This window comes from Syngnathoides biaculeatus, chromosome 5 (genome assembly GCF_019802595.1).
Source record: "Syngnathoides biaculeatus isolate LvHL_M chromosome 5, ASM1980259v1, whole genome shotgun sequence".
Taxonomy (NCBI): Eukaryota; Metazoa; Chordata; class Actinopteri; order Syngnathiformes; family Syngnathidae; genus Syngnathoides; species Syngnathoides biaculeatus.
The window spans coordinates 6,889,151-6,915,501 of record NC_084644.1 but is presented as its reverse complement, the minus strand read 5'-3'; the positions used below and the strand labels follow the sequence as shown (position 1 = coordinate 6,915,501).

The 26,351-nt window shown below is 41.2% G+C and overlaps 1 protein-coding gene across 1 annotated transcript in view; it reads right to left on the bottom strand.

The window, feature by feature from the left end:
- Positions 1-1,009: 1,009 nt before the first annotated feature.
- Positions 1,010-26,351, bottom strand: part of si:dkey-12j5.1 (uncharacterized) — a 36,711-nt gene continuing 11,369 nt past the window's right edge. The window contains exons 9-11 of the mRNA XM_061820507.1: positions 23,547-23,600; positions 11,902-12,054; positions 1,010-1,322 (exon numbers count right to left, since the gene is read on the bottom strand). Coding sequence (XP_061676491.1) covers positions 1,149-1,322; positions 11,902-12,054; positions 23,547-23,600 — 381 coding nt within the window. The 3' untranslated portion in view covers positions 1,010-1,148. The remainder of the gene's footprint in view (positions 1,323-11,901; positions 12,055-23,546; positions 23,601-26,351) is intronic.

The window sequence follows — 26,351 nt, the reverse complement described above, 5'->3', positions numbered from 1 at the left end:
CACACTGTTAAATGGCGACCTCTGGTTACTTCTAAAAGTGTAAATAAAGGACAATCATAACATTTTGAAAACTTAAAATATGAGTCCAAACAACCAAAATAATTTTGCCAAATGTCAGAATAAAAATGTAAAATGAGTGAAATTTATATCAAATAGGCTACTGCACTTAGACGTTATACTTCAGAAATAAGTACACAAGTAATTTGTTCATATATATATATATATATTATATATATATATATATATTTATGGCGACCTCTGGTTACGTCTAACAGTGTAAATACAAGGCAGTCATAATATTTTGAAAACTTAAAATATGAGTCCAAACAAAACAATTTTGCCAAATTTCAGACATAAAAATGTAGACTGAGTGAAATTTATATCAAATAGGCTACTGCACTTACAACTTATACTTCAGAAATAAGTACACAAATAATTATATATATATATATATATATATATATATATATAAGAGGATGAGATTTACGTCCAACTTACCTTTGTGTTTACTGGCTTGGATATGCAATATGGCTACCACACGGATGTCGAGTGAGACTTCCGCAACTTTGAATGAATGACAACGCTCTCCGCTCATATTTATTTTTTCGTATAGACATTGAACTGAATAATATTTTGTGTAATTTTCATTACAATATCTATTTTACAACGTGTATAAGGATGCCAGTGGCACATCAGACCGCTGCTGATTGGCGTTCAGTGTGACAAACTGGGTCAACTAAATCAGTTTGTGACCTTCTTTGCCCCTCTATGATGACAAAACTGCACTTTTTTTTTTAGAGGACGCTAGGCATGCTGCGACATTATCTAACCTTAAAGATTTGTCTGCATTCAAATTGGTAGAATGGGTGGTGGTAAAGACCCCAAGGTGTTAAATTAATGCATAATAATAATGGAAATTCTTCAGTGTTTAGACTTGTTAAAAAAAAAAAAAACTACCCAAAAAAATATATAAAAGGTTATACAAGATTAATGAGGAAAAAACACAGAGGTAAATTGATGGAGCCAGCTGCAAGTTTTATTCGATTGACTTAAATACAGTTCTTGGATAAATAGATGAAGATTGACCAATGGAAAGTCAATTGAAAAGAAAAACTTGACGTTACACAGCGGGAGAAAAAAGGGTGTAGTTAGTGTTCCATTGCCATGTCTTCATTAGCATCCTCCTCATCACTAGCAGGTTCATAATCTTCATCTTCAAGCGGATCGGCCTCTTCGGAATCCAGTTCTCCGCCCAGCTCGGCCAGCAGCTGCTCCATGTGCTCCAACATGGGTTGGTCGTCACAACGAAGCTTGCCGTGCAGCTGCCAAACACACACACACACACACACAAAAATGACGTGAGCACACAGTCTAGAAAATGAGCATGGATCTCATCCAGAAAGAGGGAACGTTCAGTCATGCACTAAAAGTATTTTTGCAGATGTGATTCAAGTGGTCGTCCCAACATTTAATAATAGAACAGATTATTTCTGCAGTGTAACCCTCCAGTTGAATGAATCTTTTGAGCTCAAGTTCTCTGGAAATATGTTCTGAAAAATGTAAATTTTTCATATTGTGTTGTGCGATGCGAAGAAAAAATGTCAAACCCCATATGGTAAACTCAAGGTCCGTGGGTCAAATCATACATAAATCATGGAAGGGATTGTGGTCAAATTTGGTACCTTAAAGCCACGACGTTTTTCATACGCTTTCAACCCTGCAGTTTATGCGGCGATGCGGCTAATTTGTGCATTTTTTCTAACGGCCGCCAGGGGGCACTCGAGCGGAAAAAGGTAAGAGTGAAACCGGTGGAATATATGTGCCGGAGAAGTGACTTTTACCGGTCCGGCACTGTTAGCGATGTGCTAGCGTGTTACTGCTGTCTCTCAGTGATTTTTACCAGTATCTTATTTTTATTTATTTATTTATTTTTTTTTTTTTAAACTCGGCCCTGTTAGCACAGTGGCACCAGTGTTAGCGTTAGCGCGGCGGTGCTAGCGTTAAACTCTCTGTGTACTGTCTTTCTTTGTAAATATCTCGTGTTTCAATGTGGGGACTTGTGGCTTTGACACGGCTGTGGCCTGTGTTTGTACCAAATGGTATTTCCTTTACAAATGTACTGGGTGAGGCTTATAACCAGGTGCGTTCCGTAGGCCGGGAATTATGGTCAATTTCAAGTTTCCATGTGCCCTGCGATTGGCCGGCAACCAGTTCAGGGTGTACCCCGCCTCCCTAATAAATTCTCTCTCATTATTTTGGCATTAAACAAGATGAAATAGTCTGATTTGACTTCAAACAGTGAGACAAAAAGTGAAATGTGTATTTTTGCAGTGTATGTAAACTTCAGGCTTCAACTGTGGATTATCATAACACTTCTTTCTTGACACTGACCTTGAGCTATAAAGTCTTGTTGGGTACAGTCCTCTGATGTCATCATTTCCTCCCTTGATCAAGTCTTTGTGTCCCCGAATTGAAACGCCATCGCACCGGGCCACTGAATTTAACAGCTCGACATTTAGATGTCAGCAAACAGCCACTTGGAGCTGAGGGAAGTGTGTAACCCTGGTGTTTTAAGTCTCTAAAGTGCCGGTTAGGGCAGCTGAATTACCCAAGAGCAGCTTGCATGCTCTCACCGAGGCTGGTGCGGCTCACAAAATGCTGGTAAACAGTTTTTTTTTTTTCCCCTTCATTTGACAAATTAGCTTATTTGGTGTAACGCTCCTCTGCAAACGGGAGGGGAAGAACGTCCATTTCGACTGCGTGTGGCCTGCAATGTACAGCGCCCGATATAAATGAGTACATTCAACGGACAAGTCGGTAAACCTTTCAAATATCAATATGGTCTGCGGCGTAACACAGTCTCACAATATAAACTACTGATTGCAAATGTATTTTTTTTAATCAAATTAAATCGACGCGCCCGCGTAAATCTGGGAAATCTACATTAGATTAAACAAGAATTTCACCACGCCCAGATTTATTGAAATCACTGCAAAATGGATAAAACGATTACTTCTGAAAGGGAATGTACTTATTTACATCAAGCACTGGAGCTCGGAGCACATGTGGCTATGCAACACATTATCAAATTTGCTATCACAGTGACATATTGCAGGCAAGGAACCCCCCCCTCAAAAAAAGTTCCCTACGCAGCCAGCAGATTTATCTCTGTAAAATACTCCGCTTGTGTGTAATTACTGAACTCAAAGGGGGAGCTGGGTGATAAAACTGCTTCCTCTGCCGCTGAGGACAGGAAGCAGAGCGCTGTAATTCTCAGTGCGTAAATGCAGAGTAAGCAGAGCGGCTGCACAGATTTACACTAATGACTTTTTTTTTTTGGTGGGGGGGGGGACTGGAGGACTAAACCAGAGAGAAGTTGTAATAGTTCATAGTAAAAGACTACTATCGAGTATACAAGTGCAGAGTCACAAAGTTAGAAATGAGCGGGGATGAGTATGTGCGTGTGTGACTGCTTTGCCACAGAAGCAGCCTCCGAGCAACATCCTGACACGCACTGTCAAGAGAACTCATTTGGAGTGTAACAATGTGCACTTGCAGCGTGTGTGCTGTGTGTGTGTGTGTGTGTGTGTGTGTGTGCGTGTGCTTAAATGAATGCTTTCTCTGCAGGTTGCAGTTCCTAAGGGGCAGAAGATGACAAAGGTGGGGAAGGGGGGGGGGGACGGGGACGCACGAACCAGCCAAAGAGTCTGACACACTCCCTCCTTAGCGCCACGCCACAAAGCCAGACACCGGAGAAAATAAGAATAAAAAAAAAACACATTGATTGTCACTCAAGCGCCTGGAGATGTCTATCCTCTTCGAATAAAAGTTGCCTGCGCTGGGAGTAACTAGGGCTCGATACAAAGGAATAATTGCGTCTTGCAGATTTAGGTGAGAGGCTGACTCGTATCGGGTCACGGTTCGCAGAGAGGACAATCCTGCACAGAGGAGTCGGCATACGCAAGGTGTGTCAGATAAGTTGTAGGACTGATGTCATAAACCAGGGGTGTCAAACTCCTTTTTGTCGCGGGCCACGTTGCAGTTCCGGTTTCCCTCAGAGGGCTGTTATGACTGAAACCATGAACATCGTTTATCGCCTCATCATACTGACATGTGAAATTTATGAATTACTTCTGGAATCAGAAATCAAGGGTAATGTTTTTTTCAACTATTTTTGATGTTTGGTAACGTGACAATCAAACAATTGCTAACATGACAATTCGAAATTTTGGTACAGATTTGAACAAGAATCCCAGAAGTTGACATACATGATTTGCCGTCGTGGGCCACATAAAATTGCGTGGCGGGCCGGATCTGGCACCTATGCCTTGAGTTTGACACCTGTGTCATAACCGATAGCTGTCCGATCCATATGACAAACTACGAGTTTCAATGTTGGTCAGATGAGCAACCACCACATCTACAAAATGATCCTGCCGCTGTTTGCCTCGTCCAGGTCAGAGTTTTGGCACGACAACTCGTGGCCGTTTCCCCATGACAACTCGTCAACCCACCCGACCCGGCTCGCCATAATTTTGTATGTCTTTATGGGTTTTTAATACAAGGTCAAGCTCAAGGGGGGGGTCTTTAAGACATCCCATTTTGAAGATCAAATCAAAACTGCTGAAAGGATTGTCGGCACCACGCGATCCGCGCCAGAGGAATTGCACACCACCCAAACTCGGACCGGAGCAGGCAGGATCCTATCACACCCTCCACATCTTAGCCACTAGCTCTTCTAGCTCATTCCCACGGGTAGACGCTACCGAATAATGTAAATCGAAACTAGCATGCATTCCAATAGCTTCTTCCCTCTTGCAATCAACAGCTAACGTACAATAGAACTGCCAAGTCCTGCCAATAATCTGCCTTGAGTTTGTCACATTCTGCCGGGTAGATAATTTGTGCACTCAAAGAGGTCGTCTCAACACTTTGCACCATCTACACATCTTTTTTTGACCAATGTCTCGTGCCTAAGGACTATGCGTAACATTTGCACAATCGAAATTGTCCCAGATTATCGCACGACTAGTTCCTGTAAACTGCATACATTCCTTCAAGTCTTGACACCCTTGCACAAAAGTCATTGTACTGGACATTGTAATTGTTCTAAATGCTAGAAGAATCTGCATCTGTTGCACAACTGTGAGTTGAAAAAAGTTCTCTGTCAATCGACTCTCTGTCTGCTGTCATACTCAACATCTATGCCGTAACAAGGGTGGCTCCAACTACCGGAGACAAATCCCTTGTGTCTTGTTTACATATTTGGCCAGTAAAGATGATACTGATAAAGGTGGTTGTATTGACGGAGCTGCAGAAGATACCAAAAGAACATTTCCGGAGTGTATGAAGGTGTGATCGAGAAGCTGAGGAAAGTGAGTTAGACAAGAGGGCAGTCACTCACATTTGAAAAATGTACAGGTGTGGTCAGTCATGCCCGCAGATAAAGTTGCGGGTGTGTGTTCTGTTTGTAATTATGTGTACCCCTTTAAGAGCGGAGGGGGGGGGGGTGTAAGAAACTCTTTGCTTTCATCGTTGCTGGCTCCGCACCACTCCAAGTCATAGTCCTATACCATCAGTTTCCTCCCTGGCACACTGGTCAAAGAATTCTTCTCAATACTGGACAACTTCAACATCACACGAAACATGTAAATAGACCCATTTCTACCAAAGGTCACACGACATCACGTATCAGACCACCACACCATCCTTTCCTCTCAATACGTCATCACGCTCAAGAACACCAAGAGAATTAGTCCATCAGCCTTGAGAAACCTCCTAGTGAGTCACTTAGCCTTGCAAGCGCCTTACACCATAGCTGATGGTCTAGTAACACCTACAACTACAACAGTCTGTCTTGACTCTGTGGCACACATCAGAACTCAGATGGTCTCCTTTGTACGCCCGGAATTTTCAGTTTACCACCTGTTCATTTGCCACGAAGATCTCTGAACGGAAACCTGAACGGCTTTATCAAAGATCTGGCCTCACTGTTTCAGGTGGACAGGTGGCCCACCATGACCATGCTCCCTGCCCCACAAAAGTAAAAAAAAAAATACGAATCCACCATCTTAAGGCACCAGCAAAGAAAATTCAAACAACCTCTTCTCCCAAACAGCTACTTACTCTGTGTGTAAGAGACGCTTTTGTGTCAATACTAGTCAGATATTAATTATTGGGGAGTATAATGTATATAAAACCAAGGCCTGTCTCTATACAACTTTAATAAAACTCGCTATTGATTGGGGACAGAATGAAAGAGCACTGACTCATAATAACATATGAAACAGATTGGATTCTCAGTGAAAATCAATTCAAATATGTGCTCCGTTCAGATCATCAAAATTCATGAATATTACTCTATTAATTTATATTTTCTGACACACATTCCCCTTGGCCTGGAGGAAAAGATGATAGGCAACGCTCAAAAAGGACTACTGCTGAGTTAGTCATGGTGCAGCTGAAAATTAAAACAAGTTATCAAATATCACACTTGATTTGAAGATGCCTCAAAAAAAACTAAAAAAAAAAAAAAAAAATTGGCAGTCGTAAGGCCATCAACAACAATTTAGAGTGTCTTGCAAATCAACATCAACAGTACAGGGTTCATTAACACTACTTTCAAAGTCACTTTCAAACACTTTAAGGGATTTCAGGATAAATGTAAGCTTTCCTGCTCAAAATTCCACTTGATCATCTGACAAAAGAGAGGGAAGCGTGCCATAAACTAACAATGAGCATTGTAATAGCGGAAAAGCAAGGACATTGAAGGGTGTTTTAGCAAGTTTATGCTAATACACAAGCACAATGCAGTTTACAGGCGTAGTGAGGGTCGACCCCCCCAGATGACCCGTTTGTGAACGATACTCCTGAGTTGCTAAGATTACTTACATTAACGTTTATAATGTTTAATGCATCTCCACCATAATACATTCTTCTACTGTTCCATAACTCTGGTGAAATGCCTCTGAGATGTCTAGCCTTGCTAAGAGCAGCAAGCCATTGTTTGTCTTATCCAAGGACATTCCCAAACGGGCTACAACAGCTGGCTGGGTAGCTGGTGGGAATGTCCTGATTATGTAAATTTACTGCATCTGATTGAAGGACCTTCCTTATAATCTGTCGGTTTTTGTTGTTGTTTTTTTTCTCCTGAATTGCAGATTCAGAGAGAGTATAGGGCAGGGGTGTCAAACTCATTTTTCTCACAGGCCACACTGTTGTTCCGGTTTCCCTCAGAGGGCCGTTGTGACTGTGGAACAAAAATATTTAATCGTCTCATCATATTTACATCATCAATTTATGAACTAGTTTTGGAATCAGAACTCAAGGGTAATGCGTTTTTCAACTATTCATGTTGGGTAACACAAAAATGCTTGTAATATCTGAACTTCATTTATGATATATGACAATTTCAAATTTTGGTACAGATTTTTACAAGAACCATGGAAATTCACACTCTAGGTTTGGCTTTGCGGGTGTTAGATTTATCGTTTTATCATGTATTTGTTTCTATTATTCTTGCCTCGATATTGTTCTCCTTCGTCTATTGTTCTCCTTCCGAGCGGCTGTGTGACCTGAGTGTGACCCAGCGACACCTTGAGGAGTGATGCACACCCTTGCTGACTTCAAAGCAGATACTCCTCAACACCATAAACATGCTGGAAATCAAATGCCCTGCTGATCTCTAGCAGGTTTATCAGGACAATGCTGCAGCTTTGAAGAAATGTTTACTTAAGTATTTGTCTTTGTATTGGTATTCACCATTGTTAGAAATGCTTACAATAGTATTCGACTTTATATTGGTATAGCCATCAGTTTCATCATTTGAATTTATCACCTTTTGACCTGAGAAAGTAAAACAAAGAGGTACACCAGTAAGGCTGACTCAGAACGTCGTTTGGAGTTGCAGCTTGTCAGCCAAACCAGTTTCATCTCATGAGCCAATTGAAGACCTCTTCATTGTTCCTAATTAATTGCATATTTAGTCCAGCGGTTGGGTGGATCTGGCCCCCCGGGCCTTGTGTTTGACATCTCTGGTGTAGCGGCTTAAAAAGACCAAGAGGACACCTGGCCATCTCCCAGTCTCGCTCTTCTTTCTCCCTCTTTGTATAATTAAAAAAAAAAATCAAAGACAAGATTTTTTTTTATTGATTATTCCCCCCCCCCCCCAAAAAAAAGAGAATTTCCTCCACACTCACATAAAGTTATACACTGGGTCTGAAGTGCCATGTTTTTAACAGCGTCATTAAATTCCCATTATTCCTTATGGGGAAATGAGTGCCTTAATGGATTGTGGCTGACCTTAGAGGTTCCACTGTTTTTGCAGATTGATGAGTATGTGTCATGTAATAAATTACAGCATGGCGAGTCCAAACACTCAAATTGAAAAATGCAATAGGCACGCTCAAATTGGTTGACTATGATAAAGGGAAAAGTAAGAAATGATTTAAAAAAATTTACTTTTTGACATCGCCATTCACTGTGGATTTCAGAAATGTGACAAAACTTCAAGGTCAGCAACTGGAGAAAATTCAGCCACACAATTTTATAGTAGTGAATCGATAAAAAAGCAAGTAACATTTCAAGTGCACCATAGTCACCATAGACGTATACAGTAGTGTACAAAACATAATTTTCTATTACATCCATTTCAATTAAGGCGTGAAAGCAGTCTATACTCAAACCTTTCTGCCTCCTTCACGTCGGCTTGCTTTCACACTGGCGTGCGCTCGCTAAATGACCTTCCTGTAAAACTCCCTCTTTGTACATACCTCGTTGGCACGCCTGCGACAAAACATTGGCTTATGTCTAACCTTTTCCGGCATATTCCAAATACCGTATTCTTTTCAGACGGAAAGCGTTCATTGGCAAGGCTGAAATAGTGGCTGCTGAGCAAGGGTGAGAATGTGCACATGCATCTAGTTTAGTCCTCCAGTCACATTTCGGGCGTAGAAAGTCATTAAAGTTTCATGATATGCACACACCTTGGGCCAACCCTTCCCACCATATCCTTGCTCATGAGATCCCTTCCTGCCACATCAAATAGTAAAGCTTTTGACCTCCATTTGCCCTCTTTCTTTTTTGTGCATATTGCGCACACACACACACACACACACACACACACACACACAACTATATATTCATCTATTCCATTGTCCTCGGTGAATACGGCAGATCCTACCTGAATCTTAGCTCTATCTGACTGAGACTCAATTTCCATTTCACGTTGGGTTTACGATTGATTTTACGTGCGCCGGTATGCACCATCCACACTTCGACTCAATTTCACTCACAAACCCACACTCGCAGATCTACCTGGCATTCAATCTATTCGTTTCCTATTTCATCCCCCTTACTGGTTCCCGCCTATCGCTGGTTTTATTCTTGTCCTCTCCACCCATCCACTCGCCTCACTATCATCACTTTTTTTGGGATAGAATCCGAGATGAAAACCTGCGTCGTGTGTGTCTGCATATCATAAGTTATGGTGGTACCTCAGCGTTGACAGCTGGTATAAAGTACATGCTTACTAAAAGTGCTCTATTGATTGTGCGTTTTAAAGCAGTTAACCTTTTTTCCGAAGCCAATTATACTGCACAAGGTTTTTGAGACGCAAACAGACGACAACAGGACAACAACACGAAGGGCACGAGCTTGCCCGTATTTGGCGCTCCTTGCAAAGCAAATGAATCGTAAAATAAAGTAAACTCGTGCCTTTTCCCGCTGGTTTGTACGGTTAAGGGAGGCTGCAGCTCGCCTCTACGTTTTTGCCATCGTTACCGCAGAAAAGCCCTGCCATTACTTACAATAATGAAGGAAAAGAAGAGCAGCGGGGGGAGAGAGAAAATGACGATATCCAATTCTAATGTCATGGCGAGATCTGAGGGAGTTTAGGCTCATCTATGAGCTACAGCTCATGGAGACCGCTTTGAGGTGTACTTCAGGCCGAGTAGGGAGCATATTTTCCCCCTTTTTCTTTATTTAAAAAAAAAAAAAATGAATTCAAGGGAGCCCATTTGTGTTGTGTCCCAGGTTTCAGGACAGTGGCACACAGCAATAATGTTGGGCTACAATTTATCCATTCTGCTTTCCATGTACAACAAATAAATTGTATTTTCCCCACTTATAAGGTGCACCTAAAAGCCATTAATTTTCCTCAAAAGCCGCCTTATAATCCAGTGCGCCTTATATGTGGATCAATATTGAGCCTTTAGTGCAGCTCCATCTAATGGATGCATAACGTAACCCCAGCCTCTACTGTAGCGTCTATTCTAAGCGCCTTATAACAAGGTGCGCCTTATATATGAAAAAAGTTTTCAGATAGGCCATTCATTGAAGGTATGCCTTAGAGTGTGGGAAATACGGTACTTGCTTGTGTCAATCTGAAACCCCTTCGCCATCTCTCTTATACTGGAAGCACCGAGATGTCATCTCATTGTGCAGCAAGGCACGACGGGAGGCGTTGTGCTGGGGTAGCATACACGCAATGATTGGGGCTGGTCCAGAATCACTGTGTTTTTCTAAGTCCAATGTCAAAAGTATTTTGCACTTGTGTGACAATTCATATTAACAATGGATTTTCAAAACTCTTTTTAAAAATGTAATAAACAGTTAAACAGTTATCCTATTTCTTCACTCTATCATGAAACATTTTTGTCTGCTAAACATCACTTCATTCTGCCTCTCATGCACTCCTGGAGGTTAGACTAATTTGTTAGCCTACAGCTAGCCACAAATTGATGTCATAGGGAAAGGCAAGGAGGTCTTGCTTGATGTAAAATTGTAGCCGGGGAAAGTTGTGAAAACAAAAACTGGGAGGATATCACAGTAACTATGAAACATCTCACTCAGAATGATATTGTTATTAATATAGCATGTGACTAGGAGACCATTGTAAAAAGATCTACTGTGTAATAGTTGGTGAGTTTTAGAAAACAAACATTCTATTAGTTATTTAATTTTATTTTTTATTGGTTTCGTTTAGTTTTTTATTAGTTTATTCTATTCTACAGTCTATTCTATAGAAAAATGTACGAGTGTGGTCAGTCATGCCCGCAGATATAAAGTTGCGGGAGTGTGTTGTGTGTAATTATGAGTGTACCCCTTTAAGAGCGGAGGGAGGTGGTGTCAGGTAAACTAGGAAGTAGAAGTAGGCTGAGCAGAAGAGCTTCCGTGTTTAAAAAAAAAAAAAAAAAAAAAAGACACCAGGCTATGGTTCACTGCGCTGGATCGGTTTTCATCTGCGCTGAGTGTGCGCGACAAGTGCGCAGCTTAGCGGGAACATTGGTCAAGACGACAGAAAATAAGCGACATCTTTCAATATCTATGTATTGCTACTCGTAACAAACTTAACGCGCGTGATTTTTCATGCTCGACTGTTCAGATTTGCGACTGCGATGGCACGCAGGCTGTCAAATCAGAGTGACTGCCAGTTAATTTGTTTGCTTATAGAAAATGTATATCTAGATTTCTCGTTGATTTTTTTTCCCCACAATTTTATATTCCAAAATAACTACAGCATACAAATGTGCTCACACTGTTAAACAAGACCCGAGAGAATCTAATTCACTTGTCAGTAATTGTCATGGAAATGGAGATAAAAGACGTCCTGACATATTCTGAACTTTTTCAATGCCGTGTCTAAAAATAATGTTCTGCTAGGTCAGGTGCCAGGTCCATTAGGCTAAAAGGGACCAACGCTGGACTGCAAGAAGAGCCCTAATCCACCCCCCCCCAAGGTTATAGTATCGAAACTAGGAAGCATGATAATGGTGTTGCAACATATTCCACTCTGACAGAATAGTGTCTGGGTTTCCATTCGAACATTATGGTATTTATGAGTCACAGCCCCATAGTACTGCTTCCAAAATAAGCAGCTAGTTGGCATATTTAAGGAGTTACCTTTTTAGCACTGGTCAAATGCAATCTGGCCGCCTCCTTCAGCGCTGACCTCTCCTCGTTCTCCTCCTCGGTGAGTGTTCTCCCCTCTTTTTCCTGCTGCTCTTTGGCTCGCTCCAACTGCAGGTAGCAAACCCAGCCGGAGAGATACCACACCTAACCGAAAGAAGAGGAGAAACTGTTTATTTTAGAAAACAGGGGGAGACCTCAATAACCTTCGAAAAGAAAACTCCACTCGCAACTTAGTGTGCAGTCATGCAAATACACATCACAATTTAATTATTTCGAAATGTTGCATGAATTCCAATGCTCGTTGCGGCCACATAGTTTTGCCGATCCTACTTCCGTACCTCTACAAACGGTGCAAACGCTATGAATTAATGGAACAAAAATGCATTACAATGCAAATGGATTTCTTCTGTTCTGTATTGAAAATCTGATGTTGAACACAAGCCAGACTTTGCTCGAGGCAAAATACGATTTTATTTGTTTCTAATCTGTAATTTCCAATAACTATTACACTTTCTTTTCCCAAAACAGACGAGGAACTTTGCACTCCGTTTTATTTAGGCCGTTTCAGGACGTTCATAAGATAGCTGCGTGAAAACAATGTAAAAATATGAATTGATTTCCTTTTCCACCAATGGTTGTTTTAACATTATTTTTGCGTGTGTGTATTGCAGCTGATGCCTGTGGTTACCATGGAAATGACAATATTCTGCACATTTCAAGCCACTGTGCCACCAACATGAAAATGAAGTTCATAGTGCCATACATTTTTGCTTTTATTAAAAAAATATTTTTATACAGGCACCACGATATTAAATTACAGGTGGACAACTAACTTGATATAGAGTAGAATGTAAAACAAGGATGTATGATCCCACACCCTCAGGCATCGAGTCCCTGGAAAAATGCCATCATTTCCTATCGCTGTTGACTGTACAAATATACATAACGCGGCTAATAATGAGAGGCATTCACTGTAGGCTAATCACGAGAGCACAAAGACGACGACATCAGCAGAAAATGTTTCCAAAACGCGGCGCTGCATTTAAAGCGCGATTGTCGTCTTTACGCGGAGCCAAGATAAGCCCTTTCCGTTGACGCCACCTGCAATTTTCTGGCACAATCCCGCTTTTATGGCAACAATACTTTTCAATTACAATGTTTGCGGATGTATTAAATTGTTAAAAAAAAAAAAAATAAATAAAATAAATAACCTTGTTACCACATCAAACCACTTTCATAGTGATTTGGTGAAATGGCTAGGTGTTGCCTTTCATCTACTTATTTACACTACTAATATCCATCGGTGCATGTTTTCTTTTTTTTTTTTTTTTTTAATTCCACTTTACATCCACACACTGTAGCACTTAAAAAGGCACACACAGCAACACTCCAGTCTGTGCAACGCCAATTTACTGAAGTGTGGATGCGAGCACTTACCCGTAGCATTACAGTATGTTGTCAATTATTGAATGTTGTATGATACTGTAGCACTCTAGGTGCAAATCACAAGCAATTTGCAAGCCTTTTCAAATTTAGAATAATAAAACCAGTGTATTTTACTCGGGCCACCTGAAAATAAACCCAACACTAACGCATTTGTAATGAATGGAAGACAAAGGAATAATACTAAACGGTCTGCGCGTAGCATAAATTCAACAAGCTTGGACTGCGCTTAAAGGTGTCCCTTCAGTTTCATGGCACTTAAATGGTTTCAAGCAATTGATGAGGAGCAATTACAGAACACACATCTTGTCCAAGGTCACTCTGACAAGCACAGGATCAGCCGTGGCTCTGGCCGGCAATGATCCACCGACTACCGTAATTCCCAGTCTACAGAGTCCACCTGGTTATAAGCCTCACCCAGTACATTTGTAAAGGAAATACCATTTGGTATATACATACGCCGCAGCTGTGTAAAAGCCGGAAGTCCCCACATTGAAACACAAAATATTTACAAAGAAAGACAGTACAGAGAGTTTAACGCTAGCGTGGCGCTAATAGGGCCGGTTAAAAACAAAAACAAAACCTGGCGGTAAAAATCACTGAGACAAGGCAGTAACACGCTAGTGCAGCACTGACAGGGCCAGACCGGTAAAAGTCACTTCCTCGACACATATATTCCTCTGGTCTCACTCTTACCATTTCCGCTCAAGTGCTCACTTGCGGGAGTTAGAAACATGCACAAATTAGCCAAATCACCACATAAACCGGAGAGTTGAAAGCGTGTGAAAAAAGGCGCAGCTTATAAAATGAAAATTAAGGTACTCAGCCAGCTAACTATCTATTCCGCTCATTCATCAACGAATAAAATTACAATCGTTGTATGTTATGATTGCTAAATATTCGGAGCGTGAGTGTTTTTCTTCCTAGTTTTAGATGGATAATATGACAATATTAAGGTCAGGGTGGGTTTATTTCTTTGGACTTTGCCTGAAGGTCACCAACAGTTTACTGAAGGAATCAATAAAAACGTACTCATTCATAAACATGTTTCTGTTCAATCTTGGACAACATTACACACTCTTTAAGCACACTGATAATTTGGTTTTAATACTTGCACAATGTATATTTTCTGGTGTCTTTCAATCCACTTCAATGAATAATACTATTTTGCTTTTTGCACATGACAATACATTCTAGATTAATGAATGCAATGTCAAACCGAAATGTTGTCAGCGTATTAATGATTTGTACCATAACAGATTGAAAATATCAAGTTGCAATAAGGTCAAATTCAATTAACATTTTTTTTGCATGATATTGACGATGACAGAGGTGTCAAAGTCATATTTATCGTGGGCCACAAGGTAGCTACGGTTTTGGTGGCTAGGGCCATTATGACTGTAAAACCATACAGATATTGAATCACCTTATATCATCATATTTATACATAAAATTTTGGTACAGATTTTAGCAAGAATCATGGAAGTTGGCGCATATTACAGTGATGCCTCTGTTCTCAACCACAATCCGTTCCAGAAAACAGTTCGAGAAGTGATTTGTTTGAAAACCGAATCGATGTTTCCCATGACAATGAATGGAAAAAGAAATAATGCGTTTAGAGCCAAAAAAATTGGCTTTTTCAAGCATTTTTAAAAGCTTTTCCAAATAATAGACTGCATAGTAGAAATACATGTATAGTTTAAATACTTTATATAATAAAATGAATTAAGCAATATATTGATTTTTTGCTTAAAATGTATGCTTTAGTAGTAGAGTACGCTAGGCTGGGAGCGCCGTATCTCTAGCGACTCGGCCCCCAGCCTAGTAAACTTTTTGTATGAACAAAAGTGCAGAATAACTTTAAACAAGCAACTTGCCTTCTTTGGAGCCATGGTTGGGGGTTAAAACGGTAGTCCTCGAAAAGAAGAAAAACAACAGTCACTACAGGGACCCACGTCTGTGTACAGAGGCTGCGTTATACAGAATAACAAAAGTGCGCTGATTTTGCCGCGTTATGTCATTTACGTTTTTTTTTTTTTCAGGGTGCGTTCGAATAGACAATAACAAAACGTGTCGTGGGTGGGTCAGCTGCTTGCGCCGCGTGCATTATGTTATTTCCGGGTTTTTCGGGGGGGGGCGTTCGAATTGAAAATAACAAAGCGCGTCGTGGGTGCGTCAGCTGCTTGCGTCAAAAGCATTATATTTGCGTCGCACGCATTATGTTATTTCCATGTTTTTTCGGCGGCGTGGGAATTCACAACAAACCGCATCATGGGTCAGCTGGTCTGGCCGCACACAATATGTTATTTCCAGGTTTTTTTCAGGGGCGTTTGAGTACCGGTTTTCGTTCGAAAACATGAGCAAAAAAAAAAAAAAAAAAAAAAATCTTGAAATTTTGATTCAAAACCGATTTGTTTGAAAATGGGTACGTTCGAGAACCGAGGCTTTACAGTATTTGCCTTTCCAGGCCACATAAAATGATGTGGCGGGCCAAATTTGGCCCCCGGGCCTCGAGTTTGACACCTGTGGGCTAAGATAATCATAGTTATATCAAAGATAAAATAAATTGTCCCATATTGAGAGTGAATGTCCTATTATAAACATAAAATTTGAAAAAGTTCCAAATATGAGCACGAGCTGCCTTGCACTCACAAAGGACGTTCTCTAATATTAAAAAGACTGACATCTACAAATCCAATGTATTCTCAAAGGTCCCCCTTTTAGATCCAGTAAACAGCTTCTGCAGTAATTACTCTCCCATTTTCAGTTGACTTAATCAAGCAGAAACTTTCACTGCCCAAAAAAAAAAAAAAAAAAATAGGTGGTAGGGTGGAGGAAGAAGACATATTGCCTTTTGTTATACTTCAGCAAAAATCTGGGAAGCTGACATAATGGAGTGAATAATAATACATAGTGTCGCACTGTGTCGTGACACTATCTTTACTGTGGGGAAATAGGATTATGTCTGAAGTTACTGTGATTACCAATCAGAATCAGCCACTGCAAAACTTCGGTGACAATGTAGCGGAAGCAGTTTCAAATAAAAATAAAAATCAGAAGCCCCCACTCAAGCCCTGTGGCAATGGGATTGACGGGGCTGATAATGGAACAAACTCGTTACAATGCAAAGCAGGTATATTCTTGGAGAGGAAACTTTGTGTATATAATAACATGTACCGGATCATGGGTTCTCCCACCTTTTGAACATCATCAAGTACTTCTCTTTATGAACTAGGAGGTGTGCGTGACTCACTCGTGTGAGGCCAAAGCTCAACGCCCACCTCTCTTTCAGCATCAGAAGACAAACATTGGCATTATTCATCGAGGGCAAAGGGAGCGGTGCGGGGCCCCTCGACCACTTTTCGAACAAACGCATCAAGCTGTGCCGCGCTACATTCAGAAATGCTGCTAAATATTCCAAGTGGGAAGCTGCCCCCCCGCAGCCACATTCACTAGAACATCAGCCGTGCTGGATAAATAGTGTTTGCAAGGCGCTCGTGATTGCACCAACAGCAGGATTTCATTTCCAATCAAAGAGACGTTTCCTGAGAAAGAAAAGCCAAACAGTCTCTCCCGAAACCCAACTCAACTTCCAAATTGTTCCAATTTTGAAACAACTTTTCCCGTTTTAAAATAAAATAAAAATAACTTTTAATTACTGATGCCTACCAATTGTTTTGTACTGAGCAGCGAGAATCACGTAGCTAAGTTATGGTTCTAATAATGTGTTCCATTATTGCTTTTACAGTCGTCATCGTATATTTGCCCTTAGCCATTCCTTTAGGTGGTATTGTCAAAAAAATAAAATTTTAAAAAAGTAAAAGAAAACTTATTGATAGATTAGGACTGAGCGGGAAACGCAAAAACTGTGCTGAAATCTCGCGACAATTGTGGGGCAATCTTGGACATTTTGTGTACTTTTTCAGCATTTTTTTTTTTGTCAGAACTTCAGGGCATTACAAATTTAAATACATCTTGCATATTTATCAGAAAAAAGTGTAATAATTTGAAGGAATAATAGCCAGTCAACCACACACACACAAATTATATATATATATATATATATATATATATATATATATATAGCCCCTAGGTATGATTGTGAGTGTGACTATTTGTCTCTATGTGCCCCGTGATTGGCTGGCAAACAGTTCAGGGTGAACCCCGCCTCCTGCCTGCTTGCTGGGATAGGCTCCAGCCATGTGAGGATAAGCAGCAAAGAAAATGGATGGATGGATGTATATATACACACACACACCCATGAATATAGTGTGTGTGTGTGTATATATATATATATATATATATATATATATATATATAAAGTACTTTACAGAGGGTCGTCTGAAAAGTTTGCATAAAATAAAGATTAAAAAAAAAACCTCAACCAGAAATTAAGAATGCAGCCAAGCGCGCTTTCTAATTAAGAACTTCAGAGACTCTCCTTTACCCTTCAACAACCCAAGACAGAGAGGCACACATAATTTAATTAAATAAACGCCATTTCTGTCAATCAAAACGCCTGCCATTTCAAAGTGAAGGCCCATCTCAACTCCCATACGCCACCGCTTAGGGAAGAACAATAGAATCAGAAATCAACTCGGAGGAACTGGAACGGGCGCTTGTGCGGCTTTGCCTGAGCAGGGCTCCAACTTTCTAACTCGCAGAAGTAGCGATGAGACGGCAGGAGCGAACTTATCGACTGTGCTTAAAGAAATAAAAGAAGACACAAGAGGACAGGATATATGCATTAGAAAGGGAAAATATAACAAGTGCAGTACAAACTCTGACTAAACACTTTCTGCCCATTAAAACTGGAGAGTGTGCAATTTGCATTTGGCCAAATGCCCGCTCGCAGGCAGTGTCACAGCTAAATCTCTATAGTAAGTTTTAAAGTTCAGCCCCCTGATGACTGCTCCCAATCTGTCAGCTGAGGCTTTGTGCACGGGTGTGTGTGTTTGTGTGAGAGGCTGAGCCCGAGGGGGGAGAGTGCCAGAGACACTTGTGCTCTTTGACACTCCGTGGAGCACCTTCGCTTTCTGTACTGCGCACAGTGGGAATTTCAAGCACAGAGAGACGACAGAGTTCCTACCACCTCAAATACAAAATGCTGCCGTTCACACCACTCTGTAATGAACATGCGGTTTCTGACTCAGGAAATAAAACTACGCGAAAAGGAGAAATCTCTTTTTGCAGACACACACACAATAACGGGGGTAAAGCAATTCATCATTCAGTTTGAAGTGTCCTCTCCGTTTTTTGCTTTACTGTACCCTTGTACTGTTTGAGGTGAATTTGACCCCTTTTGGCATTTGACAGCAACAAAATATCTTTCACCTCAGAAATGTGAATTTTTCCTCAAGTGACAAAAATACACAAAATTTGGAAGTTGTATGGGCCAGGAGTGCTACACCTTGTGAGGGAAGGACAGGACAAGATAGGACTGGACAAGGACAAGAAGGAAACCATGCAGGATGAAGTGCTGTGGGAGGAACAAGGGTGTCAAATTCATTTTTGTCATGTGCCACACCAGAGTTATGGTTTCTCTTAGAGGCCCATTAAGACTGTGAAACCATATTACAGAGAGTATACTTGAAAAAATTATCGACAATTAGCTTTGAAAGACAAAGTGAAGGAAACCATTTTGTTCAACTATTCTTTTTGTTTTTAAAGTGGTTTGCTTAAAAAAAATCTTCTAATCTCATAGTTACTACAAGAAAAGACAATTTGCAAGTTTGAAAGAGATTTTTACCAAGACACATGATGTACACACACGTGATTCGCTTCCATGGGCCACATAAAAAGGATGTGCGGGGCGGGGGGGCTACATCTGGCCCACAAGCCTCGAGTTTGACTCATCTGCCTTACAGAATCAGAGTGTGATTGAGGAGATATGCAAGCTGCTAAACATTAGTTCACCCCGTGGATATATCCATCTATCCATTTTCTGAGCCGCTTCTCCTCATGAGGGTCGCGGGAGTGCTGGAGCCAGTCCCAGCTGTCACCAGGCAGGAGGCAAGGTATACCCTGAACTGGTTGGGCATATGGAGACAGACAGCAGTCGCACTCACAATCGCACCTTAGGGCCATTTTTAGTCTCCAATCAATGCATGATTTTGGGATATGGGAGGAAATCGGAATGCCCAGAGAAAACCCACGCAGGCACGGGCAAAATATGCAAACTCCACACAGGCGGGGGCAGGATTTCAACCCCGGTCCTCAGAATTGTGAGGCCAACGCTTTACAGCTGCGCTACCGTGATTTCATCGCCAATTTTTCTTCTTCCTCTTTCCAAGCATCACGTTATTTGGCAAGGAGATTGGAATTCCAGCATGCAATCTTGTCAAAAAACACATCTGCTCAGTTGCTTGCACAACTGATGGAAACAGCCGTCAATAACACCTGGCTTGTGAAGCAAACTGCTATTTGGATTCGCCTTGAAAACACAAGTGGTGCGTCTCCTAAAACCATCGCTGCCTTTGTCAAAGGTAATGTTTACTCTGTGGGTGGTTTGTCTGTGTGCTAAACTGCTTGAAATATGATAGAAAAACAATTAAGTGATGTAGGATTGCTGTTTGTAAATACCTGGAGTGAGTCTTTAAAAAGCAAGTCCCAAATCATACGTATATACCGTATACTAACCCTTCCCAGCCTATAGAGCGCATCTGGTTATAAGCCTCGCCCAGTACATTTGAAAAGGAGATACCATTTGGTACGTAAACACGCCACAGCTGTGTAAAAGTGCCCACATTGAAACCCACATTGAAACATGAAATATTTATAAAGACGGTACACAGAAAGAGTTAATGCTAGCGCGGCGATAACACTAATGATAGCGTGGCGCCGAAAGGGGCGGTTAAAAAACAAACAAAAAAAAAACTTACGGGGAAAAATCATTGAGACATGCCAGTAACACAGCAGCAACGCGCTAGCGCAGCACAAACGTGGCCGGTAAAAGTCACTTCCTCGGCACATATATTCCGGTCTCACTCTTTTCCGCTTGAGTGCCCCCTTGTGACCGTTAGGAAAAAAAATGCACAAATTAGCCGCATCACTGTAGAAACCGCAGGGTTGAAAGCGTGAGAAAAAAGTTGCGGTTTGTAGGCCGGAAATTATGCTATTTGACTTTCAGCAGTCATATCAAATCAATCAATAAAACAGCCTTCTACAAACTACAGAGTATATCCAGAGAGAAGGGTTGCATATTCCAAGCTCATCCATGCTTTTATCTCAAATCGACTTGACTATTGTAATGGCCTTCCAACTAGACCTCCCCCAAAACAGCATTAAACAGGGGCAGCTCATCCAGAATCCTGCAGCTCAGGTTCTGACCGGAACAAAGCGATCAGAACGTATTATTCTAATTCTAAAGTCTCTACCCTAGATCTCAGTCACCTATAAAATAGATTTTAAAGTTCTGCTCGCTACTGGTCTGCAAATCACTAAAATGTTTAGGCTCTGAATACATTAAATACTAATGGAATAGAGACCCAGCAGGACTCTGAGATCTACACACTCGGGTGAGAGCGTGGAGCAGAGTGCAGAGCAAACATTGCGAAGCAGCATTTTGTCATGCTACACACAAGTGGAATACAGAAGTGAAGTCAGCGCCAGGTTAAAAACTATCCTTTTTTTCCTCATGCTTCTGATTGAGTGTTACTATTTATTTTCAAAATGAGCTTTCTTGCACTGTACATATTTAGTCAATTTAGCAAGCTGTCTTTTATTTTTCTCTACTGTTTTGAAATGTCTTTTGCTTTTTGTTTTCAATGTTTTAATTTAGTTTGTGTATGAACTGTGCTATATTAATATGTTTGTTTTGCCTTGTACTTGTATCCATTGGACACTGGACAATTGAATTTGTGTCACCCTATACAGATTGAATTCGACAGGATTGATTGTAACAGATCAAACAAATGGGAAAATCTTGCCAGGATTAGTCAAAGGTTGGCTCGCTCAACATCCGAGCTCCACCCCCGGTTGAAATGGTACCGAAAGCCAGACGCAGTGTTTGTTCTGGTATAGAGTGGGCGGTGGGATTTATCGTACTTGCCGTCTCAAAACGGCAAAATTCCGCAAGGCTTAAAAATAATAAATAAATAAAGGAGGTCAAGTGCGTTGTAATTCTTAACCCTATGAATATTTTGACAGGTATTTTGACAAACTAACTGCAAGTTAGCAGGCGTTTTTAAATGCAAAAGATGTTCTGATAAGGGGTATGAATAATGCAGTGTACAGAGAAATATGAAAATTGAGAATAGCTTTTCATCTCTCTAACACGACTTCCTTTGGCACTTTCTTGTCGTAGCCATTCAACAAACACAAATTGCTTTTTCAGTGTGAGTGGATTGATATATGTAGACCGAAAATAAGACTTACAAATGAGAATGCCGCCATGTTTACCAATAGTGCCAGCACATTTGAATAAACAGTCAAGACTTGAAGTAATAAATATTAGGATCATTAGTCCTCAGTGAAAGGTTTGTAGATCCTTGTTAATGTTGTAGGAGTCATAGTGGGAAACTGGGAAAGTACAGTGAAGAAAATAAGTACACCTGAACACCCTGCTATAGTGCAAGTTCTCTCACTTGGAAATCATGGAGGGTCTGAAATTTTCATTGTAGCTGCATGTCCACTGTGAGAGAGATAATCTAAAAAGAATAATCCATAAATCACAATGTATGATTTTTTAATGATTTATTTGTGTGATACAGCTGCAAATAAGTATTTGAGCACCTGTAGAAGGTAGAATCAGGTAGAATTCTGACTCTCAAAGACCTGTGAAGTCTGCCTTTAAAAGTCTACCTCCACTCCATGTATTATCCTGAATCAGATGCACTTGTGTGAAGTCTTTAGCTGCATAAAGACACATGTCCAGTCCATGCAATCAGTAAGACTCAAACTTGTAACATGGCAAAGACCAAAGAGGTGTACAAAGACACCAGAGACAAAATTGTACAACTCCACACGGCTGGAAAGGGCTATGGAGAAAAAATGCCAGGCAGCTTGGTGAAAAAAGGTCCACTGTTGGAGCAATCATTAGAAAATTGAAGAAGCTAAACATGACAGTCAATCTCAATCGGAGGGGAGCCCCATGCAAGATATCAACTCGTGGGTTCTCAATGATCCTTAGAAAGGTGAGGCATCAGCCCAGGACTACACGACAGAACTTGGTCAATGTCCTGAAAAGAGCTGGGACCACCGTTTCCAAGTTGACTGTTGGTAATACACTAAAACGTCATGGTTTGAAGTATTGCATGGCACGGAAGGTTCCCCACCTTAAACCAGCACATGTCAAGGCCCGTCTTAAGTTTGCCAATGACAATTTGGATCATATAGAGGAGACATTTTGTGATTGTCATTTTTGTTTTGTGGTCAGATGAGACCAAAATGGAACTTTTTGGTCATAATTCCACTAACCGTGTTTGGAGGAAGATGAATGATGAGTTCCATCCCAAGAACACCATCCCTACTGTGAAGCAGGGGTAGCATCATGCTTTGGAGGTGTTTTTCTGCACATAGGACAGGACGACTGCACTGTATTAAGGAGAGGATGACCGCGGTCATGTATTGTGAGATTTTGGGGAACAACCTCTTTCCCTCAGTCAGAGCACTAAAGATGGGTTGTGGTTGAGTCTTTCAACATGACAATGACCCGAAGCACACAGCCAGGAAAATCAAGGAGTGGCTCCGTAAGAAGCATATCAAGGTTCTGGCGTGACCTAGCCAGTCTCCAGATCTAAACCCAACAGAAAATCTTTGGAAGGAGCTGAAACTCCGTGTTTCTCAGCGACAGCCCAGAAACCTGCCTGATCTAGAGAAGATCTATGTGGAGGAGTGGGCCCAAATCCCTCCTGCAGTGTCTGTAATCCTGGTGAACAACTACAGGAAATGTTTGACCTCTGTAATTGCAAAAAAAGGTACTGTACCAAATATTAACATTGGATTTTTCAGGTGTTCAAATACTTATTTGCAGCTGTATCACACAAATAAATTGTTAAAAAAAAGATTTCTGGATTGTTCTTTTCAGATGATTTCTCTCACAGTGGACATGCACCTAAGATGAAAATTTCAGACCACTCCAGATTTTCAAGTGGAAGAACTTGCAATATAGCAGGGTGTTCAAATACTTATTTTCTTCACTGTGTAGCTGAGGTAAAAAAAAATGTCCACCCTGAAAATTATGATGTACTTACCTGAACAACCTCATCGTCTTCTTCCAAAAGACCCTCCAGTACTTCCACTGCCATCTAATTAACACAAACAAAGACAGAGATGAGACGCAATAAGAATGAAAAGCTGAAAAGAGCTTTTCAAAGAAAAGAAAAGAAAAAAAAACTGAAAAAAAAAGCTCCCCGATGCAAACGCACAAACGCACATTGGAATCTCCTCGGCAACCAGATCAATCGGCGCGATCCTGTGGACACAAAGGCAAGGCTCCAGGCACAGACATCGACAGACACGCTCAGCAGTGCTTATTGAGCAGTCAATAGCCACTTTAGCTGCTCTGCCCGATAGCCTTTTTAATCTGTTTAATGACATTCGGAGTCAATTCACTGTTTGTTTCCACACGGCTCGCCACGCCGCACTGATAAATTCTCCACATTTCTCCCCACTCGCTCGTATTTTTCTAAATCGTTCTCTTCAGCGCCCCGGGGGGGACGCTTTGAGCTATGAAAGGAGTCAAATGCTGGGTGACCTTTCGGTGGAGCACGTCATTGTTTGGGTCAGTTGCTGTGGGAACGTTCTATTATGGGGGGAACCTTGACTCAGGTAGTGTTTGTTTTGCTCTGCCTCTCTTCCTGTCGATCCTGTGCTTGTACCGTGTGTGCGTGCATTTTGACAGGCCCCAGGTGATGATTTATTGATTTTTTTTCAACTTCAGGTTGGAGACGACTGTTAGCCAATCACCCGCGGTGAAAGGCGAGAATAAAAAAAAAGCATGTGCAATATTGAGCGTATTCACACGCGCGACACAAAACAGTAAGCACAATAAGCAAGCGCTTGTTATGGCATTCTTATTCGTTGGAGAGCGTCTGAATTCCACCGCCGTCTTTCTTGCTCTTTGGAGTTCTCTTTTCATTAAGCGTGTGCAGCTCCGGAGGCAATAAAGAGGTGTGCTGCCAGGATGCACAGAGGGAGAGACGGGTTAATTGAGACTACCTTGTTAGGGGTGTACAAATGCCCATTTCAGGTGAGTGATCGGTGGACTAATTATCGGATAAAAACGTGCCATTTTTAATTAATTGAATTAATTAAAAATAAGACAGACAAAAACGCTTGATCCCAGACTGACGACAGATGGATGCATGCCCAGTTTTAGAAGTATCTGCTTGACTGTCGGCATATCATTATCCTGGGGGACAGTAATTTGAGGTAGGGATTTGTAAGAGATGGCAGCAAAAATCTGTCTAGGTGTGAAGTGGCCGTAGAACAAGAGTTTTTTTAAAGGCAATAAAAATAGAACAAGAGATATCTGGGAGCTACGATAAGTGAACAGCGATAACCGTTACATCATTGGCAAGTGCCACGCTTCCTAACTGCATTGGTCAACCCCGGGGGCGGTGATTAAAGATTCAGATACGCACTAAACAACAACAAGCAATAAGATTAATGCACGCGCGCCGCTGTGGGGGAGACGGGGGCCGCATGCTGAGAAGATGGGCCAAAAAGCTACATCATAAACTACAGAAAAAGTGCTCAGTGAACAGCAGCACCACAAAGATAAATGCACATGCCTCAAAGTCGCTACGTACGCGTCCTCTTTATTTAAGCACTGTTATTTATAGACCAGGGCGGGAGGAGAGAAATGCTGGCCAGGAAGAACTAATTTTTAATAGCGCTTGTGTGCAGTTTGAACAATCTTGCGGCAATTTGGTCTAACAGAACCATTTTACTGGCATGCAGCAGGAGAGAGGAAAGACAAATGACTCCACAAGCCGGGGCAAACAGCCTCTGTAAGACGCACACACACCTACACACAAACAGCAACGCTTAAGTAAATAAATCCGACGATGGCAGGTATAACTCACTGGAAAGTACAAGCTGCATGCCTTCGTGAGCTACATTTCAGAACACAAACACATTCAGTGTCCAAAAAAAAAAAAAAGTAAACAAGAGCAGAGGAGGGGAAGTCAGCCATTAACTAATAAATATGCTGAAAGACACCTTAATAGCTGTCAGGGGACCGTCTGTCTGAATGACTATGTCTGCCTGAAGTGAATTAGTGGTGCCTCTGACTGTAATAGCCCCCCAATTAATGTTGCATGTTTTTAGGATGTGGGAGGAAACCGGAGTAGCTGGAGGAAACCCACGCAGGCACGGGGAGTACATGCAAACTCCATACAGGCGGTTCGGGATGGAACCCAGGACCTCGGAACAGTGAGGCCAACGCTTTCCACCTGATGCACCGTGCCGCCCTGATCATATTCAGTGTACTGCAATTTATCTGATCTTGTAGCAAAGCAAATTTATTTGTATAGCGCATTTCATACACAAGGTAACTCAATGTGCTTTACAAGATTAAAGGCATTTGAAAACAAAGAGATGAAACATTTAAAACGGGATAAAAACAATAAAAATGACAAACACTATATTAGAAAAATGACAAAACCGCATACAGTGCAATCAATATGATGAAAATGTGGATATATCCTAAAAAGCATGAGGAAAAAAAAAAGAGTTTTCAACCTGGATTTAAAAACATTCACACTTGGGGCTGACCTCACCTTTGTTGGCAACTTATTCCATCTGCATGCAGCATAATAGCTAAATTGTTATTAAATATTTCCACATAATCGACAAAGTTGCCACTATGATTGTTATTTAGCAAATTCATTGTTTCCTTTTTGTATTACATTAATTCAGATTTCCACCTGTGCTACCCCCAACTTCACTTATTATCACGCCCTCGTCATTTCTCAGTGAACAAATCAAGGTCTTTTTTGTAATACTGGTAGTACATTTTTATAAAACCGTGCCAAACAAATATGAGCATTCAT